Below are 26,376 nucleotides of genomic sequence, written 5' to 3'. Positions count from 1 at the left end.
CAAAACGCTCAATCTACAGAGAAATGCACACAGACAGTATTCAAGCTATGATGTCACAGCCATACTATATAGACCATTTGAAACACAAACAATCTATATGGGTCCTTTAGTATTTCTTGTTGAGATGTTTTGCAGTGTGTGTGAATGATATCAGCTAACAAGGAAAATATAAAAGAAGGAATGGTCCCGACAGCAGTGACAGCACTCAAGGAACCAGACTTTGGTGTCAGTTCTACTGGAGTCAATGGGGAGGGCACAGCAAATCACGCTATAAACCATCATATCTTTGTTGTTTCAACTTTGACTGAAAAATGCTTTCACCAGATTAAAAAACACACACATTACATGGTGCTGACTGATACTTTATGCACGTCCATTTTCCTGTTCTTTAAACAGATTAGCCTCTGGCTCTGTCCAACAGAGGTTGAGCAGCTGCTAGACAGAGCCATGATCTGTTTAGAGACCAGTAACAAGAAAAACAAACGCACATATTTAGATTTAAAAAATGTTGGTAAGGATTATGTAATGTGTGTTTTTTTATGTGGTGGAAGGATTTTTCAGTCAAAGTTAAAACAACAAAGATATGAGGGGTTAAAGTGTGATATGCAGTGTCTGCCCCATTGACTCCAACAGATTTGACACCAAAGTCTGGCAAGTGAGATCGTTTCTTTTTTTGTATTTTCGTTGTCACCTGACAGGATGCAAACATGTACCCAAGCTGTTGTTTAACAATGTAATTCTAGTGAAACGGTCTATAAACATAGAAAAACAGAGTGTTTCAGACCGGGTGATTACACATGTATTCAGGCAGACAGTGTGAGAAAAACAATGTGTTTTTTGAACACTGAAGCATGTACACATGTTCTTGTAGAAACCCAAAATACATGTATAAACCTGAATATGAGCATAATATGCGGAGTTTAAGACGCTTATAACAATCTGAGCCAGTGTGTGGTGAAAATAACCACTGGACATACAGTGACGGTGTTCAATTGCCCTGTGTGCTTCCATTACAGCACGTTGCGCGGCTGCCGACCCTGCCTGCTCCCTCAGTACTGGCGTAATATGAGACATTGTTGTTCCCATCAGTCTCTTTGACCAATTTACACAGGGAAATAGGGTCCAGGTTGAAAACTACCAAAGTTATCCTTTAAGTAGGCTAACTGTGAGCTATTGTTGCTTAGCTGTTGCTTAGCAACACTGATAAAGACTGACACAGGCAAGGAGGCTGTAAACTTACCTCCTCACTTTAACCTCATTAACAATAATAAAAGTGCCCTTCAACAGAATATTAAGGTAGACAAAGCTAAAATGGGGCTGAAATAAATACAGTTATGATGGATTACATTAAAGCCAACATGACTTGTAGCCTAGCAGAAATAAGTGACCCAGCAGTGAAGATGTTAATGTTGTTTAAACGTTTCTAATGCTACTGTTGGCATTACACAAGAGTTAGTACAACGTTTACAAATGCTTAATTGACATTTTTTAATTTTAAGAACGGAGTTTTTCACATAAATGTTAAAGGACCAGGGTGAACTTCTGAGCTACAGTAGCCATTAGCCGTTAGCGTCGGTTGAAACAGGCGCTCACGTGGACCGTTTCCGGGGAGTGAGTATAGCTGCGTAGCCGCGGTGTTGTTCTTGAACGCATCCCTTGGCTTTCAATCCCGGGTAAATTTCTACTGATACAACGTCAGGAGTTGTTTTACTGTGTCTGTATTTTAATAATTAAGACACATTTCATGAAGCGTGTGTCATTCGAGCTTTAATTAATCCTTCAAAAGACCGTTTATTTTAGTAACAGTTGAACTGTTGAAGCAGCCATTGGGAGCTCAGGTCTGCATCACGAGCAGAACAGAGGAGGGGATGTCGCGCGGGTGAGTGTGGGAGACACCACATTAACGTTCCTGGATGTTAACATTACCTATCTTGTAAAAACAAGTGTTTTGTACCACGCACGGGGTGGAAATGCCTCATAGCAGTAATAATTTATATGCACCAATCGTTACAGTTGTAAAATGTAGTGGTTACATTGCTCTGTAGTGTGTATGAGAGTGAGTGAGACGACTGTTAGCTTTCAGTCCTTTTAAAAGCTGTTGCTCTGTTGTGTCATGATAGTGAGCTGGAAAAGCTGGACCCGGCTGTATTCCAGAGGCAGTTGCACAATCTGAAATTTAGGTAGGCATGTCTGTGTTCTTCCTACTATCATGTCATCTAACTTACGCACAGTCTCTACCGTCGAAATGATCATAAACGCCTCATATTCGCCGCTATGATTGATGTATTTGCACAGCGCTACATGCGCCGCTAGAGGCGCTCTACTTTCTAAACTAACAGCCAACGTTTCCTTGAGCGTGCTCTTGGGGGACCTGTTAGCCAAGTTAGCTAGCGTTAGCTTGGAGGTACAGTCAAGTTGTAATGTAAGTTTAATTAGTGTGACATTCATTTCTGACTAGTTCATTGCAATCATTTTGTCTTAAGAGCTACCTTGTGTTTAAATATACAACGCAAGCAAACGAGCCCCATGTATGTCGTGGTAACGCTTATGTTTTGCAGCAGCTAATGATAGCTATTAAGCTATGTCAACTGTTTAGTGAACAGTGAAGCTAGCTCGCTGTTGTGGAGCCCAGCATACATGCTTGCTGAAAAGACTGCAGGACGGGAAAGCGAAACACACAGGCTTTGTAGACAAGAAAACGACTACAAGTTTACTAACGTCAGTGCAGTTAGTTATAGTTTTAGTTGTATATTATTGTGTCTTACACGTGCAAGTTTGCAAGTCTGTTACCAAGATAGTTGTGGCAACTCTGTATCCCTTGGCTTCAACCAATCTCTTGAGCACACTCAGCAGCAAATTTCAACTGTTTTCGCACTGGCAACGAATAGGAGAGTAACGTTAACACTGGACTGTGCGTTTCAAATAGGCGTACCCTCATTTTTGTCTAATCACTATTTAGTCCATCGTCTCACTCTTATTAATCTCTATGTGTTGAATCCATTACTACATGTTTGAATTATTTGTTATCTGTGTGGTTGCAGCATGGAAGAACAGGGGGATTGTAATATGTGCAATGACACTGACTCAGACACAGCAGATGGTACCAAGAACGATGGCACCAATTGTAAAGTCAAGTGGACTCAGGAAGAGGTGAGTGAAAAGAGGACGTTGATCCCTCTGTTAGCATGTTAAAAAGTAACAAACTGTGTTAAATATAAGCGGTACTTAAAAGTTGACCTTAAAACTTTAATTAAATGGTACTGTATCTGAACTGATTTATTCTCGGTTGCAGGATGAAAATCTCAAAATCCTCATCAACAACTTTGGGAAAAAAGATTGGAAAACCATTTCCAGTTTTTTTCCGGTAAGCACTCAGTAGAAGCAGAATCACTTGAATGTGAGGGAACGAATGAATCAGCAATGTAAACTTTTAGTCAAGTCAAATAAAGGAAGGCCAGGGAGGCTTGCGACATTGTGTCGGTCAGGTTGTTAAACATGAAAAATGCAACTCTCTGAATACTAACCTGACTCTATGTTGATTATTTCTCCCTCTTGGATAATGTATCCCTCTTCTTCTTCAAAACAACCTGTCTGTTGCTTTGGCAGGGGCGGACAGAATTCCATTGTATGCACCGCTGGAAAAAGCATCTAGATCCTGATTTGGTCAAGGGCTTTTGGTCAAAAGAGGAAGATGAAAAGGTGTGCAACACATCTGATACAGCCTTGGCTTAAACACAGTTTGTAGTTAATATTATCCAATCTCAATTGTACTCCTGTGTTAACTTATGTTTTTGCTCTGGACAGATAATAGAGCTGGTGGGCAGGTATGGCACCAAACATTGGTCTTTGATTGCCAAACAACTGAAGGGGCGGTTGGGGAAACAGTGTCGTGAGCGCTGGCACAACCACCTCGACCCACTGGTCAATAAGAGCTCCTGGACCAATGAAGAAGACCTCATCATCTATAAAGCCCACTCCATTCTCGGAAACCGGTGGGCTGAGATTGCCAAGCTGCTCCCTGGAAGGTGGGTTGGTTAGCTGTGATTAATTTGCTGAAATTGAACAACACGGATGACAGAGGGTTAAATGTATTATTTAATTTGTCTTAAAATAAGGAAACAAACACAACAGTTTATCAGCCTGTTTTAACCAGAAATGTCACAGAGACTTTAATGTGAATTTTTGATTCCTCTTGCAGGACGGACAATTCAGTGAAAAATCACTGGAACTGCGCCGTCAAACGTAAAGCAGAGTCGGGCTTGTACAAAGATGACGCTGACAGCATTTCCCTTGATATTCAACATTTTGTGGAAGGAGAGGTACAGTTATTATTTAGTTTAGCAATTGCTGTTTTTACAAATGTTATTTATTTCAATGATTTCTCAGTGAGCAAATTTTAATATGTTGGTGTATTCATAAAAATTTTGCAGCAAAGACACTATTGTGCACTGACACTATATGTTATGTTACAGGTGGACTTCAAGTGTGACGTTGTATTAGACACTGAACCAGTAACTCCTAAAATGGTAAGTTTGCTGTGATGATTTTATTTTATGACTTAGCTGTGCTTGATTTTAAACTTTTATCCAAGGATAAACAATCGAAGTTCGCAGAGCTTCATCAGCTACACCAGTATTACCCCCAAACAGAGTCAAGTCGGCAATCACTAGAGCTGACTTTAGAATTTTAGAGGTGGTCATGGATGCATGACTGTCATAGAAAAATTCCAAAATGTTTATATATTTTCCGACATGATATTCTCCGTTTTACTCTCCTACTCTTTGCTTTACTGCAGATCTTTCTAGAGAAAGAAAAGAAGCAGGAGTGTCAAAAGGTCAAGCAGAAGACAGCCGTTCCGCCTCCACAGACTTTAGCGTCCATGAGTCCGTCCTTGCCCCGCAGTTCGAGTTCCAGTCCCAGCTCTAGCTCAGGCGCTGCACCAGTAGCTGCGCCGGTGGACCAGAAAAAGTTTGTCACAGCAGCACTGAGGATGATCGCTGAAGACATGCTGCCACTCAGGTGACTTGTAGCGTGAATGGCTGTGATTGTTTCTTTGTTGGGTTGTTGTCCAAAGTTGTCAAAATACCCAACTTGTATTATCCCAAGTCAAAGAAATACTCTCATGGGTCTGCCTTCTCTGCCATATATTGAATTACTGTAGCAGAAGACCAGTTGTCTATTCTGTATTCATACGAAATAGACATCCAACCACCAGTCTGGATCACATATCACCCATATCATTTGAAAATGCACAATGCCAATATATCTTCACTTTGTTCCCTGCAGTTTTGTTGAAGGCGCAGGCTTCAGGTCATTCATGAGTACCATCAGCCCTGAATGCAACAAGCTGTCCCAGCGTGTCATGGGTCTACAGCTCTACGATGATGTGGAGAGAACCATCAAGCCTCAGCTCATCCGTGACCTTAAAGCCTGCCTTGCCAAAACCAAAGATGGTGAGAGAGCCATTCATGTTACCTTTGACCTCTGGGCAGGGGATCAGTCCCATCCAGCAGAGGAGCCAATTGTTGTGGTGCAGCTCCACTTTGTCAGTGATTCCTGGCAGATCCGCCGTCCCATTGTCGCTTTCCGTCACCTCAGCCACAAAAATCTCAGCACCGCTGTGTCCAGGGAGCTTGAAGGTGTGCTGCTGAGCTACGGCATCTTTCCTCACAGCATCGGCTACGTCCTCGCCAACCAGGCGAAAGAAGGCCTGGCTGGGAACAGCTTGTTCTGTGACTACAAGATCATGTGTTCATCAAACAGGGGCGAATCAGATGGAGATGAGGTGGTGGCATTTCTGTCAGACCAGATGTCTGAAACAGAGTCCCCCTTTTCAGAGCTTCAGATTGGGACCAAAACCCCTTGTGTGGCCCAGAAATTGCAGCTTGTGATTAAGGAGGCACTGAAGAACTCCAGGGTTGTGGAAAACCTGCTCTCACAGGTCCACAATGTGGTGGCTTTTTTTAGGAGCAGTGCCTACTGGAGCGAGGTAGGAGAAATAAAATGGATTTTGCAAGTCTATTTTACACTGTATTACATTCTTTTTACAAAAGTATATAATTCAGTTCAAGTCCATTTTTCAGATTTTATAAATTTTACATCCAAATGAGACAGTATGTGTTTTACTTGTGCAGCCACACACCAGACTTTATTAAGAAGAAATATATCTTTATCCATAAACCTTTTTAACTAACATCAGCTGTATTGATTATGTAAAGGTTTTTTTTGTGAGCTGTAAATCAATGTGAAATCCCAAATTAAACAAGTTCTGACCATAATGACATTGTGCTACTTGAGATGAAACAATTAACATCACAGTTATACCTTTATAACTTGTACAATTATGGTCTGACAAATTTTTCTTGTAAGTTCACAGCAGCAGAGACTCAAAAAGATAAGACTTTTAATTCCTAAATTGTTTCAACTTGACCATTTTTTTAAATTTTTTTTTTATCATTTTATTGTTTAGGTCTTGTTGAAGGAGTGCAGTGTGTCCCTGTGCCACTCCTCCAGTAACTGTCGCTGGAACTCCATGATGATAGCTTTACGCCGTATGGTGCAGGAGTCCGCCTGGAGCACCGTCATGACTCTCCTAGCCCAGGCTCGCATAGAGGCAAACGACACAGCCAGTGTCCCGCCTCTGATCATGGCCAAGAGGGAGCAAGTGATTGACATCCTGGGTCTGCTTGAGCCCTTTGAGGAGGCCTTGCAGGTAAAAAAAGGTTAATTTCAATGACGTGTAGTGGATTATAATGTTTTACAAAGATCACGTGTATAATGTAGTATAACTTGTAAATATGTGAGTTTTTTTAAAGCCCCAATCTACCTTTTGGAAACCAAGCCTCTTCTATTTATACTGGAATTACCAAATTGTCATGGTTTTCTTCTCTTACTTTTTTGACAGTAATCTTAAAAAGAAATATAAACAGTGTTGACATCATTCTAAATTCTAGACATTTAAATTACCATCTTTTAATATTTAGGCACATTAGCCGATGTCAGCTCAAATTGTGCCACATGCTTACACATAACTCTTCATCGTGTTATTGGTGATAAATACAGTATAGACTGTTGACAGACATTTGTTCTGAAAATACTGTATATATGTATGGAAATACAGTAATGTAGTATTGTGGTGTTGTTGGTTGAAGATTATGTGAAATAATTTCCTTTTTTGCCTCTTCTTACCTAGGTCCTGCAAGGAAATGGAGTGACCATCTCTTTCATCACACCTTCCCTTGTTGGCCTTGATAAGACCTTGGAGAGCCTCGTTACCAACTACACCCACTTCAACAAGGCCCTGCGCACAGGCCTCCACAAACATTTCCAGTCCTTGATTCACCAGAAGGACATCATATTAGCGGCTGTGCTCGACCCCAGGATCAAACTGCAGGTATTGAATTAGGACAGAAGCATTAGTGTCTTGTCATGCTTTACCATTTTGCATCCACAGAGTTGATGAACTAAAAACTTTAAAGTTGGGCTGCAAAATTGCATCAAATGGCAGCTTATACCCTTTTTATATTTATTGCTATACATTTCTGTAGAGCTGTGTTTATTTAGGCTTTTTGTTACATATTTGAGTGCATCAAAAACAAATATGTGTATCGTACCTGTCCACAATCACAATCAGAACTCTCATCCTTGCTTGAATGTTTTTTCCAGCCGTTTTCTGATGCCAAACAAGAGGACCAGACAGGTTTCTTAACTCCCCCATCAAAATATGAAGCTCGCAACATTGTGGAAGCCACATTAAGAGGTGTGGTGGCCTCAGCATCTCCCGCTGTAGAGACAGATAAAGACCAGACAAGTAAGGAGTTGAAAAAGGACCAGGATGGCGCAGAGGAGAGCCGAGACAACACGCTGATGGAGACATCTGGTGGCAGCTCAGATGATAACAACTGCGAGGGAGTAAGTGGAAATGACCGCAAGCGCAAGTCCATCTTTAACTTCCTTCAGCCGCCCGCAAAGACAATGAAGATGTCAGAGCTTGACGTGTACCTTGCAGAACCACTGTGGGAAAGCAACTCCAGTGTGTCTTACTGGAAATCTGCAACTCGGTTCCCTACGCTCCAGGGCATCGCTAGGAAGCTGCTGGCAGTTCCGGCCACCTCAGGCGGCTTTGACCGTCTGTGTCCAATGGCAGCGTGTATTGTAAAAGCCAAGAGGAACCGCCTGCCATCACACACCACAGAGAGACTGCTTCTATACAAAAACTCTTTAAAGACAAAAAATGTTAAAAAACCTGGTGGGGCCACGAAACACTGATGGTTATTCTGTCCTCCACACTTGCTTTTCTGTACTCAGTACAATGCTTTCACACCCAGCTGGCACTATCACTATCACCTACTTGAAAACAACAATGTTTCAACCTTGCAATAGGAGTTAACAGCAGCAAAATATATTACAAGTATATTGAAGATAAGGGCAAGCTACTCAAAATATCCGTTTTGCAGAATTAACGAGATGCAGCACAATGGCAGCCAGCAGGATGAGCACAGACTGTAGTCATTTCTCTGTGAAAGTGAAAGTAAAAGGTCGCTTCTCTTCACAAAAAGTAGCTTAACTGCATTTCAAGCAGTATGTATTAAATACTTCCCATATTTGAGCATAATGCAACACTAAAAATGTAATATTAAGTGAGAATTAAAAATGCCTTTAGAACAAGAATTCTCAGAAAACCTTTTGCTGCCGCTAACAAAGGAGAAAATGCATCTATGGTCGAAGTCCTGATGTGTAGGATTTGAAATATTCTGACTTTGTGACTCCTACTGGTAATATAAAAAAACAGTGTGTCAGACAGTGCACACCCACATATACCTTTATACCTTTAACATCAGCCTGTGTTTTTCTTTATGCAGAAAGTGGATATTTATTGCTGTACTCCTACACAGTGTAGCTATTCAGTAAGTAAAAAGTGAGTAATGTTTTCATGTAAAAATTTAGGAGTGCCAGACAATGCATTGTACATATTTGTAATCATGTTTTTGTTCTTCCTTGTAATTTATTTGTTGTGTATGTTATACAGTAAGTGCAGACAGACTGTGTATCAGGTGACAGTAAATTAAATGAGAGGCTGCACTTTTTCAGCTTTTTGTAAAAGCCATGTTTATTGTCTTAGTCTTTTACAATTTGTGTATATTTTACATTGGTTATTGGTCAGCAATGCTTCAAAGTTGCCACAATGCGTTGTTTTCTCGAAAGCCTTGACGTTCAACTGTTTTGTTCTTAACTGGACTGTGATGTTTGATGGGGTCGATGGGATAAGTCACTCTGCATTTTATGTTGACATTATTAGATGGATATGCTTTTAAAAAAACTAAAGTTTATATTGAATGACAGCTGACTGATTTTATAGCAGTGATGATTGATCACAGAGGTAATAAACATCAGAGTGAACTTGAGTCCTTTGACCCCTTGTGTCGCCACATGGAAATATCCAGAGAATGTATGTTGTATATTAAAGAATAAAGCTATTCTCTTTACAGTTTCCTGTACCTGAAGCCCATGGTTTTCATGGTTAATTTCTGTTTTCCAAGGGCACTATCTTAGTTTGAGTATAATTAATGCTGTGATCAGCTGAGAACAGTCACTCAAAAGGGTGACAGGATGACTAATTAAGTATATAAAGTAATTTATGTCGTACATCCCAGATTTAAAGGATTAGGAAGAATAAAATTTACCAATAACAGAAAACTTAGTACCAAAATGGCCATGGGAAATTAAGGAAAGCATGGCAGCATTATTTGTATAGCACATTTCATACACAAGGGCAACTTAAAGTGCTTTACAGAGCAATGAAAGATGCAGAAAAAGAATAAAGAGAAAAAAAGATACAAAATGTGAAATTAAATACTAAATTTATTGCAATTGTATGTACTTTATAATAAAAAAATCATTAGAATAGCAAAAGTGCAGATAAAAGGAGCAAAGATAAAAATATAATGAAAATATTTACTATTTTTTAAGAATATGACTTTTAACGTGTTTAATATGTAAGGTGTGTAATATTAGTTACAGTAAAAAGAACAAAGTGCACTAATATTATCTTTAGGTAGTTATCGGTGATTGGCTGGGAAGGCCACTACGTCAGACGAAAACAGTCTGACGTCGGCTACTACTTCCGGAGTCACGACCCTCCGTCTGCCATGTGCATGGTGGAAAAGTAAGTGTGAAGCTGTATTTATTAAACGTAAATAAAGTAAGCAAAGCCGCTCGTTGTACCCGCATAGAGAAGAGGAAGCTCCGGCAGGACGAGGGATGTGTCAGGCCAGTTGTCAAAAGAAAAACACTACAGCGTAAGTTAGCCGATAAGCTAACGGAGTAGTCGTTAGCTAGCTAAAGTTAGGTTTCGCCATGGCTCTGTACTTGAAAGCCGCTGAGATCCTGGAGAAAGCCGAGAGTAAGCAGGGCGCTTTGAAAACTCTGGTTTACGACAGCAAATTTTCCAACATCAAGCAGCTGTTCGCTCTGGTATGCGAAACTCAGAAGTTTTCCTCCGTCCTGGAGGAGATCATCGAGTCCACCAAGCTGCTCAAACAGACCAAGCTGAGGATGCCCCTGGCCAAAGTGCTGGTGTATGACCTGCTGCTGGGCCAGGGGGTGAAGTGCGGCGGCTCCTGGAAGACCATGATGATGAAGCATCGCCCCAGACTGCAGGCAGTGCTGGCCCGCATGAAGGTGAAGAAGAAGGTCAGCAGGAATGAGGACCTGCTCCCGGCCAGCGTCCAGCAGCGTGTTGGGGACCAGCTGCCCAGGTATGTGCGTGTCAACACCCTGAAGACCACTGTAGAGGATACTGTGGACTATCTGAAGAGAGAGGGCTTCACCTACAGGGGACAGGCCACCAGGCTGGATGACTTCATCCTGAAGGGGAAGAACTTTGTGAAGGACCTGCATCTGCCAGAGCTGCTGGTCTTCTCTCCTAAAACTGACTTCCATGACCACTTCCTGTACAAGGCCGGACACATCATTCTGCAGGACAAGGCCAGCTGCCTCCCAGCGTACCTCCTCAACCCCCCGCCTGGCAGCCATGTCATTGATGCCTGCGCTGCTCCTGGCAACAAAACCAGCCACCTGGCAGCCATCATGAGAAACAAGGGCAGGCTGTTTGCCTTTGATTTGGATGCCAAGCGTCTGGCCACCATGTCCACTCTCCTGCTCCGAGCCGGGGTCACCTGTCAGCAGCTGGCCAACGAGGACTTCCTGAAGGTGGACCCTGACAGCCCGCAGTTTAAAGATGTGGAGTATGTCCTGCTGGATCCATCCTGCAGTGGGTCAGGTAGAGTATCCAGTTGTTCCTGTGTGTTATCCAGGTTTCTGATCACCTGCTTACAAGTCCTTGACATCCCAGTGAGCCCATGAAACATATGACTATAGTTTCCAGGGGTCACTGGGTCAGAGTCACCTCTCTGTCCAGCTTGTACAGGTTTTGTCAGTTACATTTTTTGCCAGTGGTGGAAAGCAACCAAGGACATTATTCTGAACGTTACTGCAGTAATACATTTTTAATGTACGTGTACTTTACTAGAGTATATCCAGGCATTTTATGTAACTTAATACTTGTGGAGAGTTGCCAGCTTGCCTCCTGGACATCGTCGAGGTGCCCCTGATCAAAGCACTGAACCCCCAACTCCTCAGGGCACCCGTCCATGGGCAGCCCCCTTGCTCTGACATTGTTGCATCAGTATTAAAATTTTCTTTAACCAGTATATTTAGTGTACATGCAACACTAGAGTGCCTTGATACAAACAAATTAGGATTGAAATAAATATCTGTTGTCTGTGTGTGGTCCAGGTATGGTGTGTCTACGGGACGAACCGTCCTCTGATGACCAGGAGAAGGTTCAGGCTCGTCTGGCCTCCTTGGCCTCCTTCCAGCTGCGGTGCCTGAACCATGGGCTCAAGTTCCCTCGCCTGAAGCGCTTGGTCTACTCCACCTGCTCCATCCATGGCCAGGAGAACGAGGACGTTGTCGCTGCCTGTCTGCAGCAGAACCCCAACTTCAGGTAGCACCAGTGCACTCTCACTGACTTAGAGTAAACCTAGTGATGTCTCTGTATCTGCAAACATTTGAGCATGTGCTTTTTCCACTGTTCTCTTTTCTCTTGCTTTACGTTTCTGACAAGACGCGGCCAGTGTTCCAGACAGTGTTCTCTGTCTGGGTCATGTCATGTGGAGCATTTGCATTTGACTGTCCACTCTGCCATTATTATAGTTCTGGGGCTTGTTTGAAGACACCAGCTCTCAGTTTTTGACCTCAGAAATCAATGTTGATGGAGCTGTTCCCTGAATGTGTTTGTGTGTTCTCCTCCAGGTTGGTCCATCTGCTGCCTCAGTGGCCTGAACGAGGCCTGCAGCCGCTCACTCAGTGCCTGCGTGCCAGCACAGCCAAGACCCGCACACACGGCTTCTTTGTGGCTCTGCTGGAGAAACACAGTGAGGCTGCGAACAAGAAGCAGGAGCCAGTGGTTCAGATAAGGTAAATACTGAGGTGTCATGTAAAGTTATAAAATAACATTTTAAATCCCATGGTAATAATTTAGAAAAATGCTGTTAGTCATATTTGCTTAAAATTTGTATTTCCAAGGGACATCCAGTCAGTTTTATTTACAGTACATGCCAGTGCATCAGATCTGTAAATTAATGCTGATTTCATACCTGTAACTAAGTGGAACCTAACATGTTTTAAAGAAGCTTTTAGTACACATGAGCAGTATTTTTATTCTGACATTAGATGCAAAGGTTGACTGTAGCTGTCTGTTCTGTCACAGCGAGCCAGAGGTGACACCACCCAGCCCGCCCACCTGCGAGAAAAGACCTGCATCATCAGAGGAAGAGTCTGAAGCTTCAGAGACGGAGGACAAATCGACACCTGCAGAAGGACAGGCTGAAGGCACACCTGGCAAGAAGAAGAGGAGGAAGAGGAAAAAGAAGAAGAAGAAGAAGAAGGCAGCGGCAGCTGTGGAGTGATGAAGAGTTTGAAACGGGACTGCTATAGCATGTTGTCTGGAGGGAGTGTGTTATGTAGAGAGCTCTATTAATGTGGAGAATGTGACGGAAAAGTAAAGATTATTTTTTACTGTATTACGTCTCTGTGTCATTATTTTTGGATTTATTGCAAAAAGTTTTTAAAAAACTGGCTCAGGTGTTTTGTGTTTCTCCAGTGACAGTTTTTATCCAGCAGGGGGCAGCAAAGCAACAGCTAACCTACTATAGAAGAAGAAGTGTACTTCCGGCTAAACAGAGTCAGCGATTGGTTGAAACACTCGTGGCTTTTATAACGCACTTACGCAAAATATTTTGTAACAGTTGTGAGCTGAAGTTTGTTTTTCCTGGCGGCTGGTCGGCTGCGTCTTGTCAGAAACGTAAAGTAAGTAATGTTTGTTGCAGCGGTTTATTTTTGTGTTTATATCCTGCAGGTTCTAACAGGTAAATGCATGAAGTTGACTGACAAGTGTGTCTTTTATCCATTGCATTATTTTGTCAAACCAGTCTAAAGCAGCTACTTCCCCGGCACCAGCAGCAGAATGTCCACGGTGCCCAAAGTGAGACTGTCCGGAGGTCTGGAGATCTGTCGTGTGCTGAACGGGATGTGGCAGGTGTCCGGGGCGCACGGAGTGGTGGATAATGCCAAAGCAGGTGAACATTAACCTATAACATGGGTGCAGACATTTTCAAAGCATCTTGGTGTTTTGGGGACTCCATAGAGAGGATCAATACACGTCACTTTATGATACATTCAATCACCTGATAGACATCATGAAGTTTAGATGGTACACTTGTCAAACCAGACTGTGCCAGTTTAAAAATGCAATAATTAAAACACAGGAAGAGGGTACATTGTCATCTTATTTTAGCTTATGGACTGCCACTTATTACACCATACCATGCTGCTACAGCAGTTAACAGATTATTGTGATTAAAGCAGATAAACTAGGCCATGTTTCAAGGTCCCTCAGTTGCCAGTGTGCAAAGGTTGTGCAGAAAGGCTGTGTCCCATAGTGTTACAAAAACTGGAATAGCTTGAACAAGCTCAAGAAAACATTTAAAGGTCAAGTAGATTCAGACACAAATAATATTAATGAAAATGTGATTTTGCAACTTACTCTCTCCAACTGGAGGAGGAGGATCAGTCAGGGGTTTAAATCTGAAAGAAACAAATACAAAATTAGAACTTAGAACGTAAACAAATGCCCATCAGGATAAACAATGCTCAGTGAAATTATGATGGACAGGATAAACTAACGGGAAAGAAACTGCTTATGATGAAGACAGAATGAGTGAAGTGGTGTTCAGGGTTTAAATCGGGGGGAACAGGTGAACTCAGTCAGGTTAATGAGTGAAAGGATCCAGTCGGTGCTAAAGAAAGGGGAGGAAAGGAAGTACAGTAAGTGAGGAAAAGAAGTGTCAAAATAAAGGAAATAGAAATCTTAACTACAAATAATAATAATAATCTACTATAAATGCATTTAATCTCTAAATGTTTCCCTCTTGTCTCTCCAGTTGAGGCCATGCAGGCCTACGCAGACGCTGGTCTGACCACATTTGACATGGCAGACATTTATGGGCCTGCAGAGGATATATTTGGACAATTCAACAAGGTACACACGCACACACGCACGTTTGAAGGTATTCATTTTTACAAAGTGTGATAAATTTATTTGCTCACACATGCGTGTCGTCTGTCTTGCTGTTTTGTTCAGTTTCTGTCTCTCCAATACATGACATTATCATAAGGGGTGATTCAGTGGCAAAGATGAGAATAATGAAATGATAATCAGGTGTACTATGAATCATTTTATTTAGTTTGTACGGATTTCAAAATAAACCTCACTGTTGGCTAAAAGCTATGTAACTCAAGTGTCTTGTCCCCTGAATAACTGTTAAAAACTGTAATAATAATAATTATTATTATATTATAACATATTATATTATATTATATTATATTATATATTATTATAATTGATAATAATAATAGTTAATTGATGTGGATGGCATGCAACAAAGGCCCTGTACAAGAAGTGTCCTAATTGTACCCACGTCTGATTTAATGTTTTAAAATTTGGCATTAATGCTACTCCATGGGTTGAAAAAAAGAATCAGTATGGAACCTAAAAAAAACGAAACAAATATAAATTCACATGTAAACATAAATTAAGTTTAGCTGGTGACTGGGAATATCTGTAGAGACATCAGTGATCACACAGCGAGATATGATCTCTTTCCCCTGATCCATCCACATAAAACACAAGAGGGAGCTGATGCACTGTTGTAGATTGAAGGTAGTGTGCCACAGAGGCCACTGTTTGTGTGTGTGACCTGTGCAAGAAACAGATACAGAGAAAAGGAGACAGGTTCAATAAGAAAACAGGCTGCTTGTTGAAAAAACACTATCTGTTTTGTTTGTAAATTCTCCCAAAAGCATTCCTAGAATTGTCTTTTGGAACAGCACTGAAGTGAAAATGACCAGAACTCAGAAAAAAAACATTTAAATAGTTGCATATAAGCCAGAAATAAATTTCCGTAACATTTTTTTTTTTACATTTAGTAAACTAACAGCATTCAGGAGAAAGTGTATAATTGAATACAGTTTTCTTGAGGTAAGTGTGACGAACACAGTTGTCATTCATACTGTATGACCGTGTAAGCTCAGTCCTTCCTAGTTATTGATTTGTCCATCCAGCTGTTCTCCACAGAGCTGCAGATACTCAACACACACATTAAGAAATGCTCCAACACTGTGCTCACACACAAGCACTCACAGAAGCATTGAGGAGGAGCTAATGCTTTCTCTGCCCTTCTTCTTAACACACATGCACACACACTCACAGGTCCCGGTGTGGCTTAGATCAGAGTCTCTGTGGCTGATGTGCTGTGACAGTCTAATGGTATCGACCATGGTCTCAGCCGCTCACCTGGAATAATGTGCAGAGAGACAGAGAGCTCTTTTCTCCCCCAACCAGCTTTTCTCTCTGTCTCACATTTTACCTTATTACACATGCTTTCCAGATTCTTGTCACCTTACAATTCACTGATCAACATATACCTCCTGCATCATTTCTAAATAAGTTGCTGTACAGTAATTCCGGCAGATAAAAAAACAGTTGTGCAGTATTTAATAATTTACAAGATATTAAATCAATAGATGACAATATGTAAGTGCCAGCTACAAAAGCAAGACATAGCTCAATTCACATTTGTAGTTTGTAATTATAATTTTTCTTACTCTTTATCTGATCGATAGAAGTACAAATCCTCTGGGAGTGACGTCCCTCTGCAGGGTCTGACCAAATTCGTGCCCAGGACAGGACCAATGGACCGCAAGGTGAGCCGCTGACAAATGTGTCGAGACAAGAGTGACACTCGCACTCAATCTGCCATGTCTTACAGTAAGAACAGTTTCATCCACTAGAGAGCAGTGTGTGTCTTTACAAAGAACCAGGCATCACCTTTACTGGGCTACTCAACACTGAGCACGTTTACATGCGCACAATAATCAGATAACTGTGAATAATCAGGTAATGGTAATAATCCGATTTGACGCGTTTACATGCACTTCAATAATGTGATAATCAGAAAAACCTGGTTTACATGATTCAGTCCTTCAGTTGGATTTCTCCCCGAGTACATGACATACAACTCAAACTTCCTGTTACAGTAGGTACTCATATCCTTGAAAAACCTCGAAAAGTACGCAAGTCATATATTTGCAGAATAAAGCACTCATCATGCTGACAGCTTATATTCTTACAGTAGTGTTTGTTTTTATCATTAACAAATACATGTGAGAGCATTCTAATGTGTACTTTATCAATGTGGAGCCAATTTTACATACTTTGGGTAGATTCATAGTAAAAGTACTGCAGAGTGCAATATTAAAGTGTATTGTATATAAACCTGTCACACAAAGTGCATAACATATAAGTAAGATAAAATAAAAGTGACAATTTAAACACTGAGAATATAAAATATATTATTTTATGTAAAATCTTTATCTGAAAGGAAACAAAAGCTGTCAGGTTAACGTAGTGGAGTAGAAAGTACAATATTTCCCTCTAAAATGTAGTGGGGTGGGAGTATAAAATAGCAAAACCAGAAAGAAACCAGATTAAAGGGTATACATGCACCAAATAATGTGACTATTGGGGGAAAAGCTAGATATGTTTATCCGATTTCTCATAATCAGATAATGGCTTTTATCTGATAAAGCATATTGGATTATGCTGTTTACATGACCTCTTGAATAATCAGGTAACTCCAGAAATCAGATAATGATCGGTTTATTAGTGTGCATGTAAACGTGCTCAATGTGAAGCGGCATAGGAAATACACAGGAAATGTGTTGGTGTTGTGTCTCGTTAAATGATTCCCTCTGTGAGCTTTGTTTGGTTGAATGAAACACATTAAATGGGTTCTATGTCTTTATTTTTACTGACAACAGTAGAAACATGGACTGACATGTCTCTGTGTGGGTGTGCAGGTGGTGGAGAAGGCGTTGCAGCGCTCCATGTCCCGTATGCAGGTGGACAGTCTGGACTGTGTTCAGTTCCACTGGTGGGACTATAGAGACAAAAGATACCTGGACGCACTGGGACACCTGTCAGACCTGCAGCAGGAGGGAGTTATACGTACGTACACTGAGCTACGCTATGAATACTGTAAAGATCTACAAATGAACTTCATACACAGTATTCATACATACAGTATGTTAGTAAACTGCAATATATTATTATTTCTACAGACTGCATTTTATGTATGTTTGAGATGAGTTCATTCTTGACCTGGAAATGATCATTTGGAAAAAGCTAATAAGTGGTCCTTGAGTTAAGATTATTTTGTCAAAGCTTTCACCTGCATCTCATGGGCCTCATTAGCTCATCATCATCAGGAGGAGTCATACTAAGTCTTCAGAAAAGTTCCACCTACTTGGGGTTTTTAAAGCTGTCAACCACATTTTTCAACTGCAGCAACTCCACCTGCTGTGGAAGGCCATGCAGTGTGGTTGAAAGCCTCCAAAACACCAACTGGTCCTTGTGTTGAGATTTTATTTCTCATCAAGCTGCTGTTTCCAAGCTCGAGAATAAACCTTCAAGCTCAACAAGTTTGAAGTTTGATACATTTTGTGCTTTTTTATGTCTTTACAATAATTTCGTTTTCTAATTAGTGTTTACTGTAAAAAAAAAAAAAAATCTTTTACCTTTAACTTTGTTGAAAAGGTCTACTTTTCATCTATAGCCCCATTCGCACGGGACTAGTTTTACCAGAGGAACTCCAGAACTTCAGAAATTACCCCCTACTTCTGTGTTTCGTGCAGCACATTCACATTGGATTAGAAAAAGTCTGTATGTTGCTTAAAGTTATTGACATTATTCCCCAGATATAATGTCAGGGCTCTGTGTAACAATAATAATACAACCCCAAATCACAGAGATGCCAATTCGCACGGGACTAATATTATCACATGACCTGTGTTTGGTGAAATGTGGTAGGTAATTTGGAGTAAAAAAATTTACTTGACAAAATATGGACCTGCCAGATTCAAACGGGACTTTTAAGATCACGAACGACCTCTGCAATTATTACACATTACTAGAGGTCCACAGGTAATATTGGCCCCATGCAAATACAGCTTCATAATCAAATTGAAGGGATCACGTCAAAAATGTCATGTGTGATTATGTGAAAACTGTTGGATCATTTTAACAGCAGGCTGAGTAATTTTAAAAATGAGGCTGAAATGAATACTGATCACACACAATTTAAAGGATTCACATACTCTCTGTCAGCAGGAAAGTATGTCTTCAGTGTCAAAAAAAGTGAATTTGATCTGTTTCTTGTTCTTTTCTGTTATCAGGGATCTTTGTTTTTATTCTGAGAAGACTTGTTTGTTCTTGTTGTTCCCTCAGGAGAGCTCGCCCTCACTAACTTTGACACACAGAGGATGGAGGAGATCACCAACAGAGGTATCCGCATCTCAAGCAACCAGGTAACACTCCCACCTGCACGTTAGCACAACACTCCGCCTGACTCTCTCCTGCAGTGCAGCTATGAAACATGTATTTCATGTGTCTGTCCTGCAGGTTCAGTACTCTCTGATCGACCAGCGACCTGCAGCCAAGATGGAGCAGTTCTGTCTGGCTAACAACATCCAGCTCCTCACGTACGGCACTCTGGGTGAGATACACAACACATTAAACTTTAAATCCAGTCATGATATATTAATGTTTTTATGAGATGTAGAGCAGTTACAAAGATGAAGGTTTACTTCCTGTTTAATGGTGTGAACAGTTGATTTATAATCATGGTGTAAAGATGTAAAATGGAGGGTTTCTAAAATGGAGTCAGAGGACGTGACGACACATCCTCTCTTCTCTTGTATCCCCCTCTGTCATCGTTTCTCCTTCTTCTCCCTCCATCTCTGCATCCCATCCTCCTCCTGACCTCAATGGTCTCCATCTCCGCCCTCTCTCCCCTCCCATCTTGTTCTCCTCTCTACCTTCTCTCACTTCCGCCCTTCTCCATCTCATCTCTTCCGCCCTTCTCCATCTCATCTCTTCTCTTCCTCCATCCCTACTGCCTCCTCCGCTTACGCCCACTCCACCCTCCCTGACTCCTTTAACTCCTTTGTCTCCCTCTCTCCTCCACCCCTGTCCTCTCTAAGCTGGTGGTCTACTCTCAGAGCGTTATCTGGGGAAGACGGAGCCCACTTCCAGGGCGGAGCTCTACACCGCCTCCCTCTCCAAGTACAAGAACATGATCAACTCCTGGGGTGGCTGGAGCCTTTTCCAGGACCTCCTTGTTGCCCTGGAGACCGCTGCCAGGAGACACGACTGTTCAGTGGCCAGCGTGGCAACACGGTATGTGCTGGATCGCCCTGCGGTGGGCGGGGTCATTGTGGGCTGTCGTCTCGGCGTCGCAGGGGCAGGGCAACACATCAGTGACAGTCTGCGTAGCTGCAGCCCTGACCTGAAGCTGACGGCAGAAGATCACGCCGCCATTGAAGCAGTGACAAGACGTTCCAGGGACCTCATGGCACTGATTGGGGACTGCGGGGATGAGTACAGGAGCTAGAGAGGGGGGGGGGTTGGAAGCTGACTGACTGGGTGTGACAGGAGGAGGGGGGAGGAGGAGGAGTAAAGTAAAGGAGGGGAGAAACATCTCACACAGAACAGCCCCATAGTGGAAAAAATAAAATGCAAATGCTTATGAAAATCTGTTAAATTCTCTATTAAGGTTTTTTGCCGCTTTTGTTGATTTTGATCCATACTAGTTTGTTCACACACAGACTGTAGCTTCTGTTACACATTTTTTTTTTACATCATACATTATAAAGAGCATTCAGGAAGTGGGGAAATACAAGTTTGAACTTATCTGTTCTTTTTACTTTTATACATCCTCAAATAATGTCCCTCATATTCAGTGAAGTTATTTTACCCACTGGATATATGATGCTGTTAAACAGATTGAACACTTTTCTCCTTCAGCGTGTGCTCACACTGCTTAAGTGCTTTTTAATGATAATAATAATCTGTTTTAGTGTCAGCAGTAAGAAAAAGCTCAGTGTTTTAAGTTTAGTGTTAAGCTTTTACACTGATTTATTCTATATTGTGTACATAAGATATGGTGTCAAATTAATGAAATTCTGAAGGTTTTTTTTATTCTATTTCGAGTTGGATTTAATGTTCACGTTGAATACAAATCACTTTGATGAAGTGTGTTGTAAAGATAAATAAAAAGTGTTTCTTCTCATTTGCTGTTTTCTTAGCTTTTATATATTAAAGGATCATTTCACCAAAATCACAAAACATTTTCTCACTAAACTCTTTGTGCTATTAAGCCACACAGGTAGTAACCAAAGAAAACTGTTCTTTGTGAGGTCTTTCAAATATCACAACTAAGCAGGACATTGTACCTGGAAAGAGATGTAGCATTTCAGTTTTTAAATCTCCAACACGTGAGCATCAGAAACTCAATTCCAATCAAGTCTTTCAGTATCACTGTGGTCCCATTTGTCTCAGCAGAGGATATATATTGACAATTTATTCTTTTAATTGAGATGTACTGACCCTTTAAAACTATATAATGACACAGTGTACTGTACATTAATATTCCTTTGTGTCTGAGAAACTAGCCATGAGGTAGAATGTTCGCGTGTGCGTGTGTGTGTGTGTGTGTGTGTACTGTGGGGGGAGGCTCAGTGAAGTGGAAGGAAGTGGGGAACCCTGTAGCGCTGTCTGGAGCTACAGAGTATGAGAAAGCATCAAAGTGTGCATGTATACACACACATACACATAAGGGGGAAGGTTTAGTTTGAACACTATGGGGTGGGGGGGGTGGGGGGGGTGGGGGGGGGGTGGGGTTCCCCTGCCAGAAAAATTTGAGCATAAAACATAATATCCTACATTCTAGTGCACCAATTTCTACCTTTACTGCATCAAATTTTGAATTGTCTTTATATTTAGTCAAAATAAAGTCCTCTGCTTCTTTCTTTTTTTATTGTGGGGGGACAAATGTGCATGTTGTAAATATTAAGAGGGAAGTGTCCCCTGTATCCCCCCCCCTGAAATCTAAACCTATGTACACACACAAACACACACAAACACACACTCCCATCATTGTGTAAAATTTGCTTTTAGGATCGAAGCATGGCTGCATGTTGTATGAATCTTGAAATGGTGAAAAATGTTGATTTCTATTTCCTGAAGGCCAAGATGACGCTCTCAAATTGTGTGGTTTCAATGGGTGAGTGCATAATTAGTGTGTAGTGTCTATTACGTGTAGGTTATATGTCATTAATTCATGTGCCAGAAGCATGTCTTAATGAAGGGGTTTTGCATGTTTGCATGTACAGTATGTGCGTTTGGAAGGTGCTGAAGTGGCAAAAATTTTGTTTGACAGGAGGTGTGTGAGCCACTCCACATGTCGTCATATGCACTATAATGTGTGTGTGTTGGTTTGTCTGTGCATTAGTGGAGAACAATCCATACGACAGATTGACAGATATACAGACAGATGCTTAGACGGCCGACATCACAGGAACGCCCCGCCTGTCTGCACTCCCAGCATCTACGATGTGGGTACAGTATGAACATATGCACACATACTCTACATGTACACACACAATCTGTCAGTCCATTTTACTTTCTCCCTCACACACACACTCACAGCTGACACACACAGTTCACCTCAAAGACCAGACGGACTCCTGCTGCGCTATAGGAGTGAAGTCAAAGGTCGTCCCAGATATCACATCCAATCTTCTGTGGTCCTTCTCACCAGCTGAGTTCAGTCAGCACCGCATACAAAGGGCTGTGACGTACAGTAAGAGGACACTGTTAGTTACAGGGACAAAGGGGATCTTATTGTATTCTGCATGTGGCTGCTCCACTTAAAATGTATGCACAATGAAACACTTAAAAACAACAGTTGCTTTTGAGTGAAGCTTGTGTGCAGAGCCATTGGATTTATCTTTATAGACTTAATAAAGATTTATACAAAATCACACACATTCCTCAGATCCATGAAGAGATGGAGGTAAAGATGTCTGCTGACCTCAGAATAAACCCTTCACCAATAAACCCCAAATATCCAGACACAAGTGCAAGTATTATCAATTTAATACTAAAACTGACCTCTGCAGGTTCAAGTAATGCTCAGAACTACTGGATTTATGACAAAATAAAATAAATTAATACGTTTTTAAGCCAAAGTTGAGCTTGTTTTTCTTTGTTCTTGGCACACTTTGGATGTACAAGGTTTAACCCCACAGCCACTAAATGCAAATCAGCAATTAAATAGGAAATTTATCTTAAGGTAGAGTCAAGTCCTGTTTCATAACTCTCATGAAACATGGATCTCATGTTGATTTGCTAAATTGCAAACAATTAAAATGCCACACAGTATATCTCACACACTGTGCATCTAAGTGTCGCACATACACTTCGTGCTCACACACACATTCACATGCTGCAGCCTGCGTGAATCTTTCAATAGGCTTTTCAATTATTAACACACATTAAATATGCACACCACATGGTGGATGTGGGCTTCTATGATCCTACAGACTTCAACCAGTCACAAGGGCACTTTTACCCCAACTTAACCAAGACACAGACTACAGAAGGGGAGGCTGAGATATATATACAAACTGTACAGGCTTACATATAAGGACATTTTAGCCTGAAAGATCCACAAAGATTGGACAGAGATTGCTCATTAAGTCTTGAGAAAAACCTGCATCATATTTAAAAGACAAACTATTCTTAGTTTAAAGCAATTATTATATTAGTATTTTGAAGTTTGTCAGGTCCCAAAATGGTGGAGGACCTGAAGTATTTAAGCAATATGACCTCTTGATAATCCTGTCTCAAGAACTTGGGGATTTCTACACCTCTTAAAACCATTACCTCATCTTCGTCCTGTCAATCATTTTGTGCTATTAGAAGTCAGATATCTCATCTCAGATTGAAACTGGATGTTAAGACGGCGAATTTTGAAAAAACAAATAGCACTTTGCTGCTCTTCCAAATAAAATGCTGAATTCATAGACAATATTCAGTGCACTTAAGGGTTTCACAGCTACAGCATTAAGTGACTGGGTTTCATAGTTTCTGTCAGCCAGTGTTACCAAACTCTACATAGATATTACAGCGTAACAGACCACACTGATCAGTTTGCTGAAATCCTGACTTTTCTCCTCTCTCTTCTCTTTGAGCATTTACTGCATCATTATCCATACATGGTCACTTGTGATCACTATTCGGCAAAAGTTACATGAGCACACTTTTAAAAGGCTCCGTGGAGTTTTCTTGTAAACAACCAGAAATTATATTTACATTCCATGTTACTCAGCAAAACGCCTCGTGTATCCCTGAGCTCTAACAAATGTTTAGTGTATTTACTTCCTCAGAGAAAAGCAGTGGGTACAGGGTCACCCGTATACTAGTGCATGCGCAAAACACACAAAGCCGGGAAACATTTGAAGAAAATAAGCTCGAAGCACTTCCAGGGATCAAAACCTCTACATGAGCCTTGAGGTGTTCAAAATTTAAACAAACGTCTTGCCTTTTTGACAGCAGACAAAAAGGCTTAGATGTTTCTTCTAGCCATGACAGTGTGACAGTGAGCCAGCGTGCGCAAAACCAGGACCCTGAAACTGAAGCAGTTAAATGGAATGCAGCCATCAGTTCTGGTATTTATACCTGAGCTTTTCCTACTGTGACACGTCAAAAATGATTTCTGTGAAACATCTTTGAATAAATGCAATCACTGCATGGCATGTTGGGAAGGAAAAGGATCTAGAGGGTGTGTGCTTAAACAGCTAGAGACAACATCCCACATGCCAACAAAATATGGACCACAAAGAAAAGCTGAGGAGCAAGTCTTAACATAACACTTTTATATGTCAAAATCTGATGTTTCTGCCATATACAGGCAGCACTAGCAGCCATCTTCATTACAGTGGTGCAGGAATGAGCCCTAAAACCTGGAAATGAGTAGCATTTTGGACTCCCCCATTCCCTCATCTTGAAGTCAATAAGTCTTATGAATGGGTTTTAGGTTAGATGCCTGAAATAAGATCTGAGGTCAACACAAGCTTAAGAGACTTTCACATTTTCTTCAAAGACATAAAATACAGTAAATACCTCACTTGTGGATTCTGAAGCTTTTACGTGTTCTTAAAAACATGGTTGCTAACAAGTGGCTACATGAGACTACAAAACCCCATCATGCCAATTGAAGTGGTGGTAAGGTTCAAGTCATGTGGCTTTTTGTCGAGGGAACAAGCTAGGGCAATGATAACTTTCGTATTAGCCTACAAATAAACGTGATCCTGGAAGTAGCCTACTCTAATGGTGTACACCAATTAAAGATGAAAATATTTTGTTATTCTTGTAAATATCTGAATATTCTATTATCATAAAACTTCAGGTAGTAGCCCGGGCTATTATGTGCTTAAAGCAACACTTACCTTTCTGGAAATGTTACACTTTTCTTTGTTTAGGTTAAAATGCTATTAATAAGATGACCATTCTCATATGGTTCTAAGAAAACTCCCACCAATCATTGCATTAGCCGAGCGACCTGTCTGTCTTCCCCAAATGGAGACCTCCGACTGACGTAACCCGCTCGCATAACATCAAATTGTTTATTTAAGCCAGCATGAAAATTACTTGTATAAAAATCAGGCTTCTCTTTACAGCACTTGAGGATTGCAGCACCCGGCATACCGACACAACACCTCACTATCCTGTTAATACTCACAACATGGATTGATTTTCACATAAACCTTTGATTCTTGTGATTGGTGGACCCTGACAGACATTTATTAATAACTTTCAGAGTAATTGAGGAATGGACACATATTCTGACTTTATGACCACTTCAGAGGCAGGGAGTCAACCCCTTTATTTCGTCTCTCTTTATTACCATGCCAGTAAATCTCACAGAGTTACTATATTCTTGTATTCTTCAGCTCATGGTTTCAGTAAAATTAGCTGAATGTTTGTATTGTGAAGAGTCTAACCGAGCTAAGAATGCGTAGCATGTCCATATTGACAAAAGTTTAAACATTTATATTTGTATGCACGATTGAAGCAGCTAACTAATGTTAGCTTAATTGGGTAGCCAGCAACCTGTTTCTATACATCCAAAGAACTTCTATAAAAATGAACTGCTAGGTAACCAGAGTAGGTGTCTAATTGAGCCACACAGCTAGTAATAGGGACTGGGCGTTTAATTGGGACTAGGCTTTAATTAAGGTTTTACAGTATATATTATTTATATAACATGCAAACATATAGCATGATGCATTCTGTTGTAATGCCAACATGCTAACTCCAACATTAGTTACCAGGGAATATTGCAGTTAGGCCTTATGTGTTAGCATTCACGCAGTTAGCACAGTCACATCGTTAACACCTGACCTGTTAGCATACTTACATTAATGTTATGCTTTGTTACATGCTAAAGCGAATTAGCATTTTAACAAGTTAGCATGATGACAGGAATTTGGTCTTTTCATTTTTAGGTATCTTGCCATGTATTTAAGTTTTAAATGAGCAGGAATTTAGACCTGTTGGTAGTCTTTGGTTATTGCACAAGATAGATTGGTGTACTGTCTAACTGTTGTCATAGCTAGAACTACGCTGCGAGCTTAACTAAATATGAATGGTCTTTATCAAAAGTTTCAGCCATGGGCTATAGAGACATACTGTAGGAAAATGTGTGGTGGAGGCGGATTATTTTCCTGTGCTGAATTTTTACGTTCTCATGCGCAGTAGGTTACGTGGACTTGAAAATCACACTGTTACTCAGGATGTGAGCTAATAGGATGATGTGAAAGTATACAGAGCAGGTTTTGTACATTTTCTTT

At 41.0% G+C, this 26,376-nt stretch overlaps 3 protein-coding genes across 9 annotated transcripts; all 3 read left to right on the top strand.

Annotated features, from left to right (window-relative positions):
• The first annotated feature begins 1,616 nt into the window (after nt 1-1,616).
• On the top strand, nt 1,617-9,483 carry mybl2a (v-myb avian myeloblastosis viral oncogene homolog-like 2a). 5 transcript variants are annotated; one of them, XM_050065603.1, is made up of 13 exons: nt 1,617-1,879; nt 2,121-2,180; nt 3,042-3,150; nt 3,293-3,364; nt 3,607-3,699; nt 3,805-4,025; nt 4,199-4,319; nt 4,473-4,526; nt 4,796-5,019; nt 5,287-5,989; nt 6,470-6,712; nt 7,193-7,393; nt 7,666-9,483. In XM_050065603.1, the coding sequence occupies exons 1-13, from the start codon at nt 1,869-1,871 to the stop codon at nt 8,266-8,268; spliced, it is 2,715 nt and encodes a 904-aa protein (XP_049921560.1). In that variant the 5' UTR covers nt 1,617-1,868; the 3' UTR covers nt 8,269-9,483. The 5 variants fall into 5 exon arrangements, with proteins under 5 accessions (XP_049921560.1, XP_049921561.1, XP_049921562.1 ...); XM_050065604.1 differs by lacking the exon at nt 2,121-2,180; XM_050065605.1 differs by lacking the exons at nt 1,617-1,879; nt 2,121-2,180 and adding an exon at nt 2,266-2,422.
• A 622-nt stretch (nt 9,484-10,105) lies between these two features.
• Nucleotides 10,106-13,085, top strand: nsun5 (NOP2/Sun RNA methyltransferase 5). Its single transcript, XM_050064824.1, has 4 exons — nt 10,106-11,281; nt 11,797-12,007; nt 12,316-12,480; nt 12,773-13,085. Exons 1-4 carry the CDS (start codon nt 10,357-10,359, stop codon nt 12,969-12,971), a joined length of 1,500 nt encoding a protein of 499 aa, XP_049920781.1. The 5' UTR covers nt 10,106-10,356; the 3' UTR covers nt 12,972-13,085.
• Nucleotides 13,086-13,234: 149 nt separating this feature from the next.
• LOC126403356 (uncharacterized) lies at nt 13,235-20,767 on the top strand. Of its 3 annotated transcripts, none has more exons than XM_050065963.1 (8): nt 13,235-13,371; nt 13,501-13,640; nt 14,505-14,602; nt 16,246-16,326; nt 17,482-17,629; nt 18,908-18,987; nt 19,082-19,175; nt 19,663-20,767. In XM_050065963.1, the coding sequence occupies exons 2-8, from the start codon at nt 13,529-13,531 to the stop codon at nt 20,070-20,072; spliced, it is 1,023 nt and encodes a 340-aa protein (XP_049921920.1). In that variant the 5' UTR covers nt 13,235-13,371; nt 13,501-13,528; the 3' UTR covers nt 20,073-20,767. The 3 variants fall into 3 exon arrangements, with proteins under 3 accessions (XP_049921920.1, XP_049921919.1, XP_049921918.1); XM_050065962.1 differs by having other exon boundaries at nt 13,250-13,371; nt 13,504-13,640; XM_050065961.1 differs by having other exon boundaries at nt 13,250-13,371; nt 13,494-13,640.
• The last annotated feature ends 5,609 nt before the right edge of the window (nt 20,768-26,376 follow it).

This window comes from Epinephelus moara, chromosome 16 (assembly GCF_006386435.1).
Source record: "Epinephelus moara isolate mb chromosome 16, YSFRI_EMoa_1.0, whole genome shotgun sequence".
NCBI classification, from domain to species: Eukaryota; Metazoa; Chordata; class Actinopteri; order Perciformes; family Serranidae; genus Epinephelus; species Epinephelus moara.
The sequence above is the reverse complement of the archived record's forward strand: the minus strand, read 5'-3'. Positions and strand labels throughout refer to the sequence as shown.